Source organism: Staurois parvus, unplaced genomic scaffold (genome assembly GCF_062004578.1).
Source record: "Staurois parvus isolate SC_StPar_1 unplaced genomic scaffold, SC_StPar_1.0 ptg003853l, whole genome shotgun sequence".
Classification (NCBI taxonomy): Eukaryota; Metazoa; Chordata; class Amphibia; order Anura; family Ranidae; genus Staurois; species Staurois parvus.
In genome coordinates, this window is record NW_028321648.1 from 55,319 (window position 1) to 74,085 (window position 18,767).

Below are 18,767 nucleotides of genomic sequence, written 5' to 3' on the forward strand. Positions count from 1 at the left end.
GGTAGGCAAGAATGGACTTACAAATCCCTTAAAGACAAGGGCTGTCTTGGGTTTTCACCAAACAGGAGTGTTGACTTTTCTTCATGTTTTCCCAGGTACGTGTCCAGTTACAATCTTCAGGTGACTATGCAGCAGAACCGGTTGATACAGACTCGGTGAAATGCGTATGCTCACAGGAAAGAGTCTCCTACTCCTGGAAGATAAATGCCACATCCATAGGTATTAGAAGAATATCTGTCTGATTTTATTTCCAATTGCATAAAGTACAACATGGTATAGTATGTAGTTTATCTAGATTTTACTAAAGCATTTGATACTGTACCACTTAAACCTTTAATCTATAAAATGAGACCTGTTGGAGTTCATGAATCTGTACATGGATAGGAAACTGGTTGCATGAATGGTTACAAGAAACTGATGACTCATTCTCTAATTGGTCCAATGTTGTAAATGGTGTTCCCCAGAGTTCTGTAATGGGGCCAATGCTATAAATTTTGTTGATATAAAGCATTAAACTCCAGTGCAGGCGGGATGTGGCCCTGTAATATCTTTTTATCCAGCCCTTAAGGCACCATTTCTCCCACTGATACCAACAGTGGGACATAATTCTTGACAATGATTGGACACTATTCCTTCAACACAAGGATGGGACACTGTTCCTCCCCCTGACCCTGGTGATAGGGCACTATTCTTCCTGTGTTTAACTTCTAAACTTTTTTTAGCAGTTTTTCTGAGGAAGCAGAATCTACAGGGCTATGGGAATTGTGGGAGCATAAAAACCTATATTAAACCTATAGTAACATATGTGAAATGCAAGTAATGAGAAGCTTTCTAACACTCTACAGCCTAAAAATCAGAAGGGATAATGGCAGAGCAGAAGTTGACACTTCTTATAATATTTGACATCCAAAAGCAAAAACATATGATGTCCTAACCACAATGTATTGACTTGGGCATGTAGGCAGTTGCAGTCTGTTTTCTCCACTGTAGGTGGTGCTAGACTTTAGCAGTACCACAGCCTGGAGAGTCAAGGAGAATTGGTTCTCTATGGTTTCCTGGGTCAACAAAGCTGCGTTCAGGTTACTTATGTTGCAGCCATGTGATACTTGGTGCCATCTTGGGTCAGCAGGGTCTAATAAATCCTTTCCTCCGGGTTTTGGTGCGCATTATGTGAGGTGGCCAGTGTAGGAACAGACTGCTTGTTAGGGAAAATAACTAGTGGTAGAGAGGTTCCTGACATAGAAAGGATGGGCTAAGGACTCTCCCTATAGAGAAGCCTCCCTGATTGGGACCTGACCAGCCAGGCCGCACTTCAACCTCTGAAACACTGTTGGCCTCTCCTCAGCCATGTTCTTGCTTACATTGGAGTTATTTCCCTGTTGGTCTCTCGCTAGATGTTTGTAACGTTTGAGATTCTGCTCAATACAAGCTTTAGTTTATTGCAACCAGACTGTGTGGTCACTGCCATCAAACCATGCTACACTTCCCCACAGGTAGAGTAGTGATTTTTCCAAAGGAGTTCCATGGAAGAGTTTCAGCCTGTGAGGTCCAGTGTCAAATGATACCTAGCCTACTTTCTCCCCAGCAGTTCTAATTTTGACTCCTCAACCAAAGAACAAAAAGGCTGATAATAGGATGAATAACATGGTTCCAACTAGTTCTCAGAAAATATGAAATCTGGTTGAAGTACCACATTTCCTTGATAAAATGAGCCAAATGTGCCAGCATTACTGTGGGTTTTTTTTTTTTCTCTCCAGTCCCTCTCCCTTCTCTACCTTTTTGGCCACTGCAGCCCATGACTGATGTCCATACCAAGTTTTATACTGTGAAAATGGTGATTAAAATGTACTTTCATTGTACAGGTGTCACTAATGTCACTGTGACCGCTGAAACAATTCAGATTGGTAATTCATGTGAGGGACCTGCTGATCCTAACGAACCAAACCGCAAGGACACCATAGTGCGGAGTTTCACTGTGGAGGTGAGTGGACAAAAATAAAAGGCTAAAATTTACAACCTGGAAAATCTTGTAGCATGTCTACAATATATAAACTGTTCTGTATATTTTTTTGCCATTCTTTTTATATTTTTTTTTTTTTTTTTTTTTTCCTGAATGCCAACATTTTCTTAACCTGGATACCTATGCTAATAGGGCTGCATATTTATTAAGGTGTTACTAAACCCAGGACCCTGCATTCACTATATCTGGTCTCCCACAGTACACAGAACATGGAAATGTAATTTTAGTAAATATAAACTGCTAAATAACTTTTCTCATAAGCAGTATATAGCAGTCTTGTGACTTTAGGTGTCCAGCACAGCACTGGTTAATCTCAGCTGATTTTCATTCTCCTGACTGTCCTGAGGCTGAATAACTCCTGACCCTCTCTGGACAGTGTTGACTGGCCCTGTGCTGATCATACACCCTTCCAAAACAAAACTAGCAATACACTAAACTGAGCATGTGCAGAGTGACTTCTAGAGCTCTGTACTATCAGATGAATTGAGAACAGTAGAGGGGGAGGATCAGAGAAGACATGATCAAACAGCCGTTTTTACACAATGTGGAAGATTAACCCTTTAGGTTCCACAGTAAGTATTACAATCGTGCTTTACTGAATCTACAGACTGATTTTTACTGTTGGTTTAGTAACACTTTTTAAATGTCCCTTTTTTTTAATGCTATAATCAAGGTATCGGAAAAAGCTTAAATAAAACATGGATTCTGCTCAATACTTCAACCCAGATCAAAATTATATATAAAGTTTTTTAATATAAACTGACGGACATCTTTTAACTTACTAATTCCATTTATTAAAACCAAAGCATACTCCACATAGACTTGACTTTGATATTGTAGCATTATTTGTACACTTTGTGGCTACTGGGGTATGATGGCGTCACCTGTATAGTAATTAGGAGCAAAGTCCTTAGAGATCTTGTCCTGATCACAGATTATAACAAGCGCTAGTGCCTCCACTCAATTGGGGCTTGTGGATAACAAGTGATATCCCAACTGAGAAATGTATCATCCACATAGACAGTAATCCACACAGCAGTGTATATGAAAGTCCATGTATTCAAGAAATAACATTCAGTGAACCATCCAACATGGTGTCTTCCAAACAGGAACATTAAAGCATTAACAGTCTTTTCTGCATGTCTCAGTGAGGGGAGGCTGCAACACTTAGTCTGAGTTCTCTCTCTCCCAGGAAATCCACACTTCCCTCCTTTTTTCACAAGGCTCTCTGATGACCTCATCCTCAATCCCCAGAGAGCATAGCAGCCATATTGGAAAATGGCAAAACAAACACTGAATAATAGAAGTATACACTGGAAGATGGGCAAAGAAATTATCACATCGCTACAATATGTTTAAGGGATTTGTCAAAGGATCCATAGAATACCTTGAAACCATATCTATGCATTTAATTGCTGTATACTCGTATCAAAACTGAGATCTCTCATAACTAGAGGGACAGCTGTACAAAATGGATATGGTGGCCACAAAAATAAATGCACTGCATGCTGGACAATCCTTCCCAACTTCCATCCTCTTAGTTGGCAAAAATCATGGATGAGGTATTAAATATGAAGATCTAGCAGTATATTGTAGACAGGAAATGAGCCAGATTCATCCCAATATTCCTTGTAGTCAGGATCAAACAAACTGTGGCTATAGATGGTTTCAAGATATTCCATTGACCCTTAAACATGACTTGAGGGTTTTTGTGTGTCCCCCCCCCCCCCCCCCCCCCAAGGTAGCTATGCAATAAAATTGATTAACTTAATAGGACAGTATACAAATGTTTGTTTTTGTCTATTTTTAAGCCTGAAGGCCTCAAACAAGAAGTGACCAAAACTGACTTTGTCTGTGTCAAAGGTAAGAGAAGGTTCTTGAGATATTATCCATGTATGGTTACTTCCTAGGACTGTTAATGGTCCATTTAATGGCATATTCCACATTTTGTAAAAAAAATTAAATTTCACTCATAGATTTAAAAAGTGCATTTCACAACTTTTTGCATTAGGACCTGCAAAGTATTGCAATTAGTGAATTGAAGGGTCAACGCTTGTGCAGATTGTTGGTTTGACCAGTTGCAACTCTGTACCAAGGTACGGCTTTTCAGTTACAAAGCTTGAAGTATCTGTGTATCATGACAACACTGCACTTGCGTTCCATTGACTAAGAGTCCCTCTGCCATGTTGGCAGATGGCAGCTTGTAGTCTCTGTTCAGTTCTCTGAAGTCTAAGTTGAGGAAAAAAAAGGGGGGGTGCGCTAATCTGTAGAAAATCCAAGATTCTGTAAGCAGTTTGAAGATAGGGCACAACCTAAAAATATGGTCATTCTACAGCCCCAACAATGGGTGTAATATGAAATTTGGTCAGAAAGATGGACTTTGCTTTTAAGCACTTGTAATGGGGTGTGTTACACTTAGTTACTAGACTCCAAAGAGACATGGAAGCTTTAAGTTGCTGACTGGTTTTTTTTTTTTTTTTTTTTTTTTTTTTTTTGTCATAAATTAAACCTTGTTACACAACAACGCTGCCTAAGAGCTGTATCAGTCATGTGCAGATTGAAGCTCAGGTTTCACAGCTAATAAGTAGTTCAACCGTTCATGTCAGGTTCAGGACAGGATTGGCTCTCAGGATTATGCTGTTTAGAAACCGTTCCCATAGAAGTCAATAGTCTGTAATCCGATTTCTGAGCAGTTCGGTCCTGTTCAGGTGTGGACAGGACTCTTTAAAACCCGCATCACCAGTGCATTGGACATATGTGAACAGGCGCCATAGGACGCAATGTTTTTTTCATGCAGATTGGATGCAGTTCTAACCGCATCCACTCCACAAATGTGAACCGGCACTAACTTTTCATATGAAACTCCTAAATCTATGGGTATAGAACAGGGGCGGACTGACAACTGATGGGGCCCCCAGGCAATAGGGGATCATGGGGCCCCTGTGTCCTTGCCCAAACTCAAAAAGCCTATGAAAAAGGTACCAGGGGCATCTCATGGGGCTCCCTACTGACCCCGGGCCCTCAGGCAGTGCCCGAGTTTCCAAATGGTCAGTCCGCCCCAGTGTAGAATGTTTCCTGGACATAATTTGTGCTCTCTCCTGTGGAGCCATTGTGGTCTTCCAGCTGGGGAGCTTTCCCTGCCCATAGATGAATCAAATCACCAGTCCCTGGTGAACCAGCCAAGATTTCAGACCATCTATGAACCTGTTCTTTGTCAGTGCAAGGTTCACATTAGTGGTCTCATACCCCCAACCCTCATTTTAATGTAATAGACTTGGTGCAATTTTTTAAAAAATGAAACCTGAGCACATGGGGTGAAAAGAGATATAGATATAATCGGTTCCTAATTTAATTCAAACTGACTTCTAGTCCATGCCTGAAATTGCATGGTTCCCTCAAAACGTTCAGGCTATAGGACCAGGTTAGAACAGGGGTGTCAGACTTTCATTGCAGGCTGCAACAGCTCCCCCCCCCTTACATCAGATGTAAAGCATCCCCTCACCATTAGAAGCTGAGTCCTCCCTACTCTTACAGCACAGTATACCCCCTTACCTTGTGGTGTTGCTGGGGGCGGAGCAAGGAAACAGTGCAGGGTCTGGAGGAGGACCAAAAGAGGGCTGGAGTTCAGCTGCCAGAGCTGCTGAATGCTGAGACCAGAGGAAGTGGAGAGGAGAGCATGCTTTGGCTGCAGAGGAGCAGGATCTGTAGTAGTTCTGGCCTCCTCCCTCTCAGCAGTCTACAGTCCAACATCTCCACAGCTGCAATAAGTGCGGGATCTGGAGGAGTTCTGTCCTCTGCTGTTGACTACTGAGATAAGGTGTCAGGGATGCAGGCATCTAGCAAGGATAATTGGATCAGTTGGCTGTACCAAAAGGTCAGCGATCAGACTGGTGTAAAGTTAAAATAAGTTTGAGACAGATGACACCCTTCCAACACCAGTAAACCATTAACTATGCAAGTGAAAAAATAAAGTTCTACTGCAAACCCCAATAACCTAACGACTATATGCAAAATGGAGGAATTCAGGACAAAGACAGGCAAGGGGAGCAGGCAGCCAGGTAATAGGAGCAGGGGGCAGGTACAAAGCTCAGGCAGGTATGTGGCTTGGAGGAAAATACTGAACCCTGAACCTCAGTAATGGATGGGATTATTACTCCCAAAAGCCCACATCAGGTGCAGCCTAATTTGGACAACCCAGCTGTTGGGAGACACCCGCTGGTGACCATCTGAATTATCCTTTGACTCTGGGAACCAAAATGCCACCAGCAGGTGGCTCAAGTAATGACAGGTCCTAAGAGTGTGGTCGTAGATAAGGGATGTGCTGTAGGAGAGGTGAGGGTCACATGAAATGGCATGGTGGACTGTTTTCAGTCCATGGGCCTTGTGTTTTGACACGTGGACTAGAAAAGAGGTTGGTCTACTATTGCATTTTGTCTTAATGGAGTTCTTGTGTTCAGTGCTCCTATGACAGACGTTCTGAAGAACTGGAGGTTTATAGTTTTCTGCTTTTATCACAGGTGAAAACTCTTTAGTACAAGTTAACCTCAACCCCTCTGGAAGCATTGTGCCAGGTTCTATGCGTGCAAAGGTTCAAGTAATAGGTAAGTTGATTGGCATCTGCACAGGGAAATTTCAATATTGAATTTGTGCTTTTTGGTTTCTAAAGTGTAATAAGCATTTGTCTGAGCAGCTGCATCAGGCAGTTGATGTGACCAAATGTTTCTTGCATCCATCCTACAGTAAATGCACTGCTGAAAAATGTCTAGAGTCATTCTTATTTCTAAAGACAACACTTGTTTTTGGATGGTGTAGAAACTCTTAATGCAGTCAGTGTCCTGCTGGGGAGGATCACCCCTTGTCCTAGTCACCACTGTTGCTGGAACAGAAATTGAGAGATCCAAAATTCTCCCTTAACAAGAGTGAAGGGAAATCTTCTATGGTGACACCTGCTCCACAGCTAAGAGGGAATTTTCCTGTCAATTTGGAGAGATTTCCTCACATCCTGTTCTTTGACAGGTTGAAATTCAAGCTGTGGGTGACCCTGTCGGTAAACGCCCAAGGTTGACTAAACTTGATTTATCAATCAAACTTTTGTCATAGGAACTGACTTGAAAATTGTCAACCAAATGACACCTGCATCCAATTAGGATTATCTGAATGCCAACATCTGACATTCCTCTATCAGCACTACTTGGCATGTATGGGGAAATTGATGAGCTGAATGAGTAATTTGTGGTCTGCTTTATTTCCATGCGTAAGCCAACCTTACTTCTTCAAAGATGAGGTCCATGGATTGGATAGGCTATCAAAACCCTAAATTCAAAATCTCTCTAGCACATTCTGCTGGAGCAAGATCTAACATGAGAACACTCACTCTAGGCACTGCTGTTGAGGAATAGTTGGATTGAGTACAGCCTACTGCCGATTACAGAATTCAGAAAAAAATTTTTTTTAAATTGCTACATATACAATAGTAGCGTGTGTTTTACTTCCCCCCCCCCCCCCCCCCCCAAAAAAAACTCTTCGAGGCTTCAGAAAGTGTCTTAAGTGGCCTCTGTGAGAAATGGTGGTTCTCTTCAGCATGTGGCATGTATAGTATGTCTGTATTCAAGTTTTACAATAAATAGAACTGAACCCAACAAACCCTCAGTTAATCTTTCAGCAATCCAATTTAAATTTAGGGCCACATAACAGGTGACCCCAACTGTGGTCACAAAGTATCCTTTTGGCTTTGTGTTGCTTTAATACACTATTTAGAGTTTTCAAAAAGACCTATATTACTAGGAAATCCAGCACCACTCCCAACTAGGCCTAGGCTACCTTGAGGTCCCACACCACTTTCAACCAGTCCTAGACTACCTTGAGGTCCAGCACCACTCCTAATTTGCAGCTTTCTGACCATGTACGGCAGAAAGCTCTCAATTGTAGTCTGTTTACTGTTCTACAATGTACTATAATACACCTGCTGAATATATTGTGTAAATTTTTATCTTGTATGTACCAGTGACAGGTCAGAAAAACTGACGACTCGGACAAGTTGTCTTCTCAGTTTTTCTGACCTGAGTCCATTATGTAATGTACCCTAAATGTGGCTTTGTTGGTTGCAGGAGACATGTTGGGCCGAGCATTGACAAACCCTGCAAACTTAATCGTTGAGCCCACAGGATGCGGAGAGCAAACTCTTGCTACGTTGATGCCAATAATGCGTGCGATGGAGTTTTTGAATTTAACTGGTCGTCTCACTGAGAAAATTAGACAAAGTGCATTGCAAAATATGGCTAATGGTAACTTTTTTTTTTTTTTTTTTTTTTTCCCACAAGCTTTCTATTTAAGTGTGTATCCTATTTATTTCTTTAGAAGCTTTCTGTATTCTTTCAAGGGTATTCAACTTTAGCCAACTTATCCTGCAAATGAATTGGCAGTAAAGGGGATTTTAAGCCATCTCATTGATTTGGATTGATTGCTCCTGCATTTTAGGCAGTTTCTGTTCATTTCTGCCTCTTTAATAGCTGACCATTAGGGCATAAAGTAATGCCCTACATCGTTCCGTCTACGTGTGGATTAAACATTTATTTGGTTTTCATTGCCAGCTTGATGAAATGTAATCAAACTTCTTCCTTTTTTTTTTTTTTTTTTTTTTTTCTTAATGCTTTACAAATTCAAACCAGGCTTACAGACACAGCAGTGAATCCAATCCGAACTTCTTAAAACATTTTTTTCACTTTCTATGCCTAAGATCTTGCCTGCTCAAAAAAATGGAAGAATCGGGGGAGGGAAAAAATATATTAAAATTCTTATCGGTTGGGGTGTTCCCCATTGTGTACACAGAAGTGATTAAAAAAGTAGGGTGCAAAGGGTTAGATTTTTTTTTTTGGCTAGTGTTGGACTTTATTTACTTCGAAGTGTTAATAAACCCTGGACCTTGCATTCACTATATCTGATTTTCCACAGAACATAAATTCATTTAGTAAATCTAAACTTGGTCTTGTGACTTCTATCCATGTCTGGTTGAACACTGGTTATTCTTGTAGGAGGAGATGTCATTCTCCTCTGACTGTGCTACCAGGCTGCATGACCCTGTCTGGTCAGTGCTGAATGGCCCTGTGCTGAACACGTGCACCATTCCCCCCCCCAGAAGAAGAAACTCTGCACATGCTCAGTTTGGTGTGTATTGCTCCTAAGGCTCTGTACTATCACCAGATGGATTGGAGACTGTGGTAGCCGGGGAGAATTAGAGAAGACAGGATAAAGATGCCTTTTTACAGAATGTGGAGGATTCTACAGGAGTATAAAAAGTATGCTTTACTGCATATAGACTGATTTTTACTGTTGTGGGTTTCGTGACACTTTAAGCAACACAGTCCCATAAGCTGATCAAATGACCATGATTACCAACTGGGAGCAGAAGAATCTGGAGAAGCAGCCTCTTTAGCTGTAAGCAACTAGTCTGAAAGTATTCAGACCATGTACACCCTTCAGTGCATGCCCCTTGTATAATGTGTATGGGTCCATATCATTGTGATCAACCATTCTAAGTTTAATTTTGAATGTAAATTTGTCACCTTCCCATATTGGGGTAGAAAACTACCATTTTGTTGGATGGGAAAAATTGAACTAAAAGATCGTGTATTTTGCAAAATCCCTTAATCTCTAACCTCGTGACGTTTATTCCTAGGATACGTGAAACTACTGCGTTTTAAACATGGAGATGGAGGCTTCAGCCCTTTTGGTCCAGGGAGGTCTGAGCCAAGTGGATGGTGAGCTGTCTAGCCTTTTAAAGTTTTTCAAGCTTAACGTTGCCAGCCAGCACAAATTTAATGTTGCTGCTAAGAATTGTGGTTTTGTACTTTCAGCTGTAGTAAATTTCAGTGGGCAGCACAGGTCTAAGTGACCTGTGCTGGACAAATCCAATTTCATTCTGGATCTACCAATGTCTGTTCCATCTCCATATTTTGTGATTAAAGTCTGTCCTTGTCTGAGTAAACCAGAACGGATGTACTCGCAGGGTAATAGTCGATGGTATGTGGGTTGGGGCAATTACTGGGTATGATTACCAGTTACAGATAACTGTGACATGAAGGCACTGATGACTGTAAGAAGCAGACATAGACTTGGTTGCTCTTGAAGACCACACCAGCTGATGCATTTCACCCTGTCCCCAGGGCATAGCCATAGAGGTTAGTCAACCTCTGACTAATCACCAGGAGTGGGGTGAACATGGGTTTTTTTTTTTTTTTTGGGGGGGGGGGTGGTCTCAGGAGGAGTTGGGGCTGCTTCAGTCTCTCATAGAGCTGCTGGTGTTTGGCCCCTTTTTTATATCGCAGGCTTGGCATGCTTTTTGAATGCGCATTTTAAACGCCAGCACCCCTCCAAATCGTGGATCATCGGAGTGGCACCATCTGTCACTTAGGGTGGCGCATCAAGATGATATAACGGGTTGCAGATAATGTTGGACAAAAACTAGAAGACTTAGTAGATATAATTGTGTTGCAAAGTAAATCTGCAGTTCAGCTTGCTGCAGATGCAAACACGAGCTAAGACCGTGGCTTGGTAAAGCATTTTGTCATATCAAAGTGAAAAAAAAAAAAAACCCCATTGTTCCTGCCAGAAATTTTGTCAGCTGATTAACCACATTCTGTGTTGACTGTTATCAGTTACGTTGTCTGCTGTTATGGAAGAGGAAGGTTTCTGGACTCCTCTCGCTTCAATTTGACACAGTAGGGAGAGTGCATGTTGGCTTGTATTTTTATGATTGAGGAATTTCAATAAAATGCTGCATTGTGGCCACTGAATGAGCTGACTAGCCTAAGAATTCAACATATTAAAGTGCCTTTCTTGATTTTGTAGGTTGACTGTGTTATGTTTGAAAACCTTGTGGGACATAAAACCATACACCCTTGTTGATGACAACATCTTCCAGCAAGGCCTTCTCTTTTTGGAACGGTTGCAGGACTTGAGCAGTGGACGGTTCAAGCCAGTGGGGAACTTATTTAACAGCGGACTGAAGGTAAGACACTATGGATCATTATATCCTTCTCAGCCTTCTCCAAAAGCAAGGGGTTATCGCCTCTAAGAATTGTCATTGGAATGGGTTTATCCATTTAAATATTTCCCCTCCCCTCTAATTTACTGTGATAGGTCAGGATACAGTGGTCGAGGACAAATCGAGAGGAAATAAAGGGGGACTCAACACTAAAATACTCAACCCCCACTCTAGCAAAAATTGATAAAAGTTGACTTCACATATGCCTGAGGCAAAAGTCTTGTACAAAATCTAGAAGTGGGTGTGAGTAAAATCCTGTATTGCACAATCCCCTTTTAGAGACTCAACAAAAATTAGCTTTGTATTTGCTTGGCACTGATGTCTAGGATCATGGTAGTCTTTGTACACCCCAGCACCACCCAACCAGAACTAGGTGCAATGGGAAGACTGAGTGGCATGAGTGCCATCAATGTAGTTCAATATTCCAGTTTACACACAGAATTTAACGGTTTCGTTCTTTTTTGCAGGGAGGTGCTGATGATGATGTTGGGTTTACATGTGCTGTGGTTATTTTCATGGCTCAGACTGCTTATGCAACTACTGTAAGTATTTGTTTCCCAATTAGCTGTACCTAATCATTTTTAAAGATGACCACCCCATGATTCTTCAACAAGCTGCATAAACCTGTCGTAGTATTGAATTTCACGTACAATTTTTTAAAATTCTCGTTTTTTTTGTTTTTTCTTTTAATAGTATTCTAAAAAATGAGACAAGTTGGGAAAAACTTGTAGGGGGGTTGTGTGTTTTTTTTTTTTTTTTTGTTTTGATTGTAGCATGTAATGCAATGACCCAATTTTGTCAACTTTTTTTTTAGGAAATGCAAAGAATCATGTGAAATTTTATTGGCATAACACATTTTCTATGCTTTGTTTGTCCATTGGGTTGTAAAAAAGGGTGACGCCCTGGGTTTAAATTGCTGTCCAATACAAGTGCATGGCCAGCTTAACAAGGGGAATAAGGTAATGACCATAAGCATTAATTGCTACCAGTTGGATAAGTGAAGGATTAACTCTCATTGGCTGCTATTGGTTATTGCCTTCCCACTTATACCACCCATACACTTGCCAATAGATGTTGCAGCTAAAGGGATAGAATGACTTCTGTCATTTAAAATAAAGCAAATGCAATATTTGCATATTTTGTACCATAATGAACACCCAATCCTGTCCTATTTCCAGCCTTCACTGCTACGTCCAGCTCTCTCCTACTTGGATGCCGCCTCTCGAAAGAATCAGTCTGTGTATAACTACGCTATGCTCTACAATGCCTTCCGGATGGCTAGAAATGTGGAGCGTGCCAACGCAATGCGTGAAAAGTTGAAAACATTGGCCATTGCTGAAGGTACTAAAGCCAACAAACCATTCATACTCCTGAAAGCACACCCTGTACATATGTCCTAAAATTAAAGTGGTCAACTAATGTAAATCTTGCCAGTGTGCAATCTTTGGTAAATACAGTGCTTCTGTGAAAGATGGGATTTTCAACCTTTTTCATGCCAGTTCCATGTGGGGGGAAATGTTCCATGTATATTTCCTTGTGACATGGAGAAGTGATCTTGGGCAGTAGGCATGCAAATAGTCTGCCTATGATTGCCCACTCCAACTTATCCATCTTGCAAGAGACAGCTCACTGGCTGTATGAGTCAAGGGCTCTTGAGGAGTATTGAGATAGGTAGGCTGTGATGTGTAATGCATAGCATTTTGCCAGCCCCCTCCTACTAGCAATGACCTGTCTGCATTGAATAGAGAAGCCCAGAGGCCCAGTGATGACATGCCAGGGTTTAAACTGTTTAATGAAATTGGAAAGGTTTTATTCAAAGGTCTTAGCATAGTAATAGGCAGGGGGGAAATTGAGGAAGGCAAAAAATAAACTGCAGCTTTAAACCAATTTTAGGAGCATTTATTATAAGCCAAACCAACAAACTGAGGGGGTGGGAAGGAGTGACTCCTGTAGCTTGGGTAAATGAGCCTGGCTTCCCTTTTTAGCAGCAGGTTATATTTGGAAATCTAAGGCTTGTACTGGTGTGAAGTTTGGAGATCTTCATAATCCTGTAAAGAGCCATAAGTGCTGTCAGGGTTTTTTTTTTTTTTTTTTTTTTTTTTTTATTTCTCAGAAGATAAGTGCAGGAACTCACCCCACCCCCTTCTGAGTCCCTTCACACCCCCCACTCACCTCCCAGTACTGCTCGACCCCCAAAATACCACCCAAGCAACAAGACTCCAGCATCAATAGGTTCTCCAGCAATAATCAATAGACCGCTCCCTCAATAGTAGATTCCTTCCAGCAACAGTTGACCCCCCCCATCAATAGATCAACTAAAAAGAAACCATAGACCATCATACAAAAATGGATCCTCTTCAGTGACAATGGATCCTCCAGCAAAAGATCCTCAGGAACACCCTTTGCTATTACATACATTCAGTGCTGGAGGTGACAGACCTGTGTTCCCATTGAGGGTAAATCAGTTTCAACTGTTAACTAGTTGGATGGAGTATCTCCAAAATGATCATTTTTGTCTTCTACCTGGTTCTCCAGCCCTTGAAACTTCATGTTTACTATGTGACTGCTTTGGCACTGCCATGTGACACAATTCTCTGTGCCATGGTGGACATATGCTGAACTCTGTATTTCTATTGGCCAAAATTCTATTGGAGGTCCTGCAGGGACTGGAATGACTGTCCACAAGTCAACAGGCCAAAAATGTATGTGTTGAATTCTTAGTCAATCAATGAACATGCTCTGTCTTCTGCTTGCCTCTATTGCTCAGAAGGTTGGGGCTCTGCAGATGATGGATGTCCATCGACAGCCTAAATTGTACATTAAAAGCAAATTTTGGTTCTTTAAACTGGATTTGCTTTATTTTTAGTAAATGACTGCTTTTATTCTGCTCTCTTCCTCCAGGTGACTCTCTTCACTGGGAACGTAAAGACCGACCAGAGCAGCAGACTCCCTACCTGTTTGCTCCTCGTGCCCCCTCGGCAGAGTTGGAGTTAACAGCTATTGTCCTTAAGGCTATGGCACATGGGGAGAGTAGCTCTACAGTATCTGCAGAGGACCTGAATGAAATGGCCCAGATTAGCAACTGGCTTGTTCGAGAGCAGAACATGCATGGTTCCTACAGTACCACATCGGTAAGGTGTCTGCTCTTTGGGAATGCTCCAGTGTTTTTGTGTTTTTTTTTTTTTTTTTTTTTTTTTTTTTGTGTAGAGCTTTAAAGAGTTGGAAAACAAATCATTGTGGCCAGTATGCTTCCAGGGGGGAACAAAATGGCTTACACTGTTCAATTTGCAAGCAAGTGGATTCCTTATGCCATTCTACAGCACTGGTACTATGTCTTGTGTATTAGTTATCAAATGAAAGCCACACAGTTAAAGGGGCAAACTGCAGCATCTGTATGAAATGCTGCATGCTATAGATTATGGATTGCTGCAGTCAGTTGCTAAACAAATTGCATCTATTCACTTCTTGTTTGGCTGTTTTACTGTTGCATGTGTTAGCTTGCAGCTCTCTGGTAAAAAAAAACAAAAAACATCCATTTATTGGCTGCCATTTTCTACAGTTGACAGTGTAGCGCACTGCTAAAGTCGCTGCTGAACTTGGTCCTTTTCCACAATTTAAAGCACTCAGGCATACATTTTCTTCACTCTTCCACTGGCTCAAAGAACAGTTGGTGTCTTTTTGGGTTTTATTGAAACTTAGAACTTGGATGGGGATGAGGGGAGCATGGGATACCCCAATTAACTCCACTGGAAAACCTGAGGACTATTTGGCTTTCTGGCTGAACTGTAAAATAGGAACGTCCCACAATATCTCTGTTAATGGTGGCTAGTATGCTCTCCAGAGATTAAAAGCTAGACAGTCACTGACTTTCCAGCACCGGGGTAATTTACTCACACAGCCACAGGATCATCAGTTGCCTCCTCTCGATATGCACCAGTCTTTCCAGTGAGGGAGATGCATATGAGTGGGAAACAATCAGAGCAGCAGCTTGTGAGGAAAATAGTGCAACAGTTTTTAGGTAACTAAATTTCAATAAAAAAAATACACATTTTTGGGGTGCACATACACAAAAAATTACTAAGTTTTGTTTTATAATATAAAAGATGAAGTTGTGTCAAGTAAATGGATACCCAACATGTCATCAAATCTTAAATTGTGTGCACCCATAAAATGGTGGCAAACTTCAGTAACCTATTTTCCATATATATGGTTGTGTAGTTGTGCATTGTAGCCAATCTGTTTCTAACTTCAGCTTGTTCAATTAAGCCTTGAGAATAAAACCTGGAAGCTGATTGGAGAATGTAAAGTCTGGTGCAGCTCTGCATAAAAACCAGTTTTAGTAAATCAACCCTAATGTTTCATTATTTGAACATTTTTATAATTTTTGTCACTTTGTTTTTGTTTGTTTGTTTTTTTTTTTTACATTTTGGTTGATCAGTTTTTTAGCAAGTACTTCTGGCAGTGCAAAACGTTTGGCTATATTTTCTATTGGGTTTGTGTACCAACCTTGCTCTTTGCTGATTTTTTTCCACAAGAGCTGGTTGTTTTTACATATCAGAACTAAAAACTTGTTGGCTTGTATATACTTAATTGTTTGGTTTTCTTCCTTTAGGACACCATGGCAGTGCTGGACGCCTTGTGTAGTTATGGAGCCCTGGTGTACCAGGCAAATGCCACAAACAATGTGCAGCTGAAATATGGAGATCAAGTCATCAGAGAATTTAGTGTTGACCAATCCAGCAGAATCCTCCTCCAGTCTGAGGATCTTCCTCAGGTTCCTGGGAACTACAGCATGGTGGTGTCTGGGCATGGCTGTGTGTTGCTGCAGGTAATGTTCTATTGCTGTTCAATTTTAGAATTGCCAGATAACCTGGAGAATGAGAAATATGGAGCTCAAACATTGGATGGAAAGCCTCAAAACGTCCTAATTACACATAGGGCTTGATTTACTATAATTGGAGAGTGGCTACCATGCACAGCTGCACCAGATTTTGCAATCAGTTTCTAACATTAGCTTGTTCAATTAAGCTTTGACAAAATCCCTGGAAGCTGATTGAAGAGTGCAAAATCTGGTGCAGCTCTGCATAGAAACCAGTTAGTTTCTCAATCCCATGCTATCACGTTTCCATTTCAACAATCAAACCAAAGCGGGAAGATAAGGAAAGACTTACAAAATGGGACTTAAATGTGCCTTCTAGAGAGACTTGTCTTGGGTGACTTCTTTGTCCAGTAGACTGCACATGTCTTGAGTGTGGAGGGGTATGTGCTCTGGTATTGGAATGCTGAGATCATCCCACCTTCTTTGGGGTTATGCTTATTTTTTGCTCTTATGGGGGTCTGATGTTGGGGTTTCTTTCCCCCTCTCTTGTAACTTACAAGAAGCAGTCCTCTATGCTCTGAAGACTCAGAATGTTGGCACTCTTGGGAAGATATAAAACCAAAAAACACAATCTATCTATCACTATTCCGTGGAATTGTATAATTGATAGTTGTATTATATATGTATTGGATATCTTTTACTTTTGTATTCAAATTTGGTGTTCTATTTTAAGATGCCTATTCTCTCTAGAAGGTACATTTAGTCTCACCCCCACCTCCCACTTAGGTTGGAGTGGAAATTGGATACAATCTAGATTAGAGCGAACCTATGGAGAATGTACATAGGACAAACCTTTTCTAGATTTGATTTGTTTGATGCAATAGTTCAACATACTTCCTGCACGATGCAACCTCCACTCTACTTTTATTCTGTGAAATGAGTAAAACACTACTTGGTACATTTCAAGTGCTCATGGAATTTCTTCCCCCCCCCCCCCCCCCCCTTTTTTTTTTTTTTTTTTTTTTTTTTTTGCACCAACCAGCAGGATAGGTATACAAGCAGGTCACCATAGCAGATGACGCTTATCACCTGAGATGCAGGATCTCAACCCTAACCAGTATTCATCAGAGCTCCTGATGGTGTAGATGAGTTTTACTGCATGTTAGTACCAGGTTTTGGTCATCCGGATCACCCCACCAGGCGGTGAGCAAGTCGAGGCCAGTAACAGATGGGGATCAAACGAAGCATTGTTAGCAGACAAACTAAAGGTCGGGAACAAGTGTTTGCATGTTGGGATCAAGTGGAAAGCTAGTAGAACAGGCCATAGGTTGGTAACAAGTGGTAGAAGTTATGGACAGCAGTAGGAGTGACCAAGAGCGAGATATTGGCTATAGTACAATCTGGCACACGAAGTGCAAAGGCATGGCTTAAATAGGAAGTTAATGGGAGGAGCATGGAGTTCAAGGTTTATCCAGAACCTAGACAAAGTGTGTCCAAGTAATCCAGTAAGGCACTGTCCAACATCTCCAGGGACTCGGCAAGAAGATCTATTGTCTGAAACAGCAGGTTGTGGGTTCAGATCCCGGTCCTGACAGCTATGCTTTAAACCAACTCCACCACTCCCAAATAATATAGGACCGTGATGACAAATTTCCACACAACTCACCACTTAGATTATCTCTCAGCTGATGCAATTATACATACCAGCATATGTCCTTTGGGGGCATCCAAAAGATGTCCAATGTACTCTTAACAGGCGCATCCAGATTCTAAACCTACACTGAGACTATCTGCTGCCACATTGGTAATGAGCAATGGCAAGCTCTGACTGGATGAGCAGAGAAGGATAGAAACACTGAACAGTAAATCTTGGAACTTCTCCCTGCATTTGTCTCACAACTGTACATCTACAGGTGCCTACCTAATCTGCTTGTTCCTCTTTGAGTTACTAGTGAATGGATGCAAATGACAAACACAAAAAGGTGCCCTAGGATCCAAGTGAGAAATGATGAATTTTAAATTTGCTGTTTTTGTCTATTCTCTACAGACTGGAGTTGTGTTCAACATTCCAGTGAGACAGAGAAATTCTGCATTTTCGGTGTCGGTGACTACATTCCCAGGCAATTGTCAGAATGGAGTGGCGTACTTGGTTGATTGTCAAGTGAATGCCAGGTAGGATATAGGTTTTGTCGTGTCCTTTTTTTTTTTTTTTTTTTTTTTTTTGTATTGAGCTGCTTTTTGTTTAATATCTTGAATAACTGAAGGATGCCCAATCTCTATATTTATAATCTAAAGAATGTTGTCATGCTAGTTGCAGATGTCCCAAACTTTTTGTGGCTTTAAGTGGGGCATAAAAAAATTCTCCAGCAACGGGGCTCTAATCCCAAATGGTTTCCTACAATAAAATTTAACACCAATTCTCTGCTGTATAATTTTACCTATAACCCATATACAAATATGAATAGCATAAATGAGGAGCCACCAGTAGAACAATTAAAGGAAACCGCAAAAAAAAATCACAAATCGCCTAAGCACTAGCTAACTCAGAACGATCAATTTCTTCCCATTGGTTTGGGAGCAAGTCATGGTCTAATATAATCTTTAGTCTCCAGCTTGTATAAGAAATGTGTTCTGCTGGCTTTTGCAAAGCCTTTGAATAAAGTCCGCTGCACAACATGCAATAAATCTTCAGTGCATCTTTAAATAAATCCTGTGCCAGTGCCACCAAGATAAACACCACTGTGAAAAATGCTCACCCACTGACACTCCTGAAATCCTTATTTGATTAAAGGTCAGAAAACGCTGTACATCTTAAATGTCCCTTCATGGATAATGACAAGGACTATCAGGATTACTTCCTCTTTTCTTTGGAACATCCCCTTCGA

The 18,767-nt window shown here is 41.1% G+C and overlaps 1 protein-coding gene across 1 annotated transcript in view; it reads left to right on the forward strand.

Annotated features, from left to right (window-relative positions):
* The window catches only part of LOC149427343 (ovostatin-like), a gene marked incomplete at its 3' end in the record, with an annotated part of 72,260 nt that extends 54,206 nt beyond the window's left edge, over positions 1-18,054 (forward strand). The window contains 12 exon segments of the mRNA XM_089668107.1: positions 96-219; positions 1,863-1,981; positions 3,832-3,883; positions 6,538-6,621; positions 8,128-8,304; positions 9,696-9,777; positions 10,868-11,027; positions 11,531-11,605; positions 12,242-12,404; positions 13,965-14,194; positions 15,676-15,891; positions 17,930-18,054. Of these exon segments, the coding sequence (XP_089524233.1) occupies positions 96-219; positions 1,863-1,981; positions 3,832-3,883; positions 6,538-6,621; positions 8,128-8,304; positions 9,696-9,777; positions 10,868-11,027; positions 11,531-11,605; positions 12,242-12,404; positions 13,965-14,194; positions 15,676-15,891; positions 17,930-18,054 (1,607 nt within the window).
* Positions 18,055-18,767: the final 713 nt, after the last annotated feature.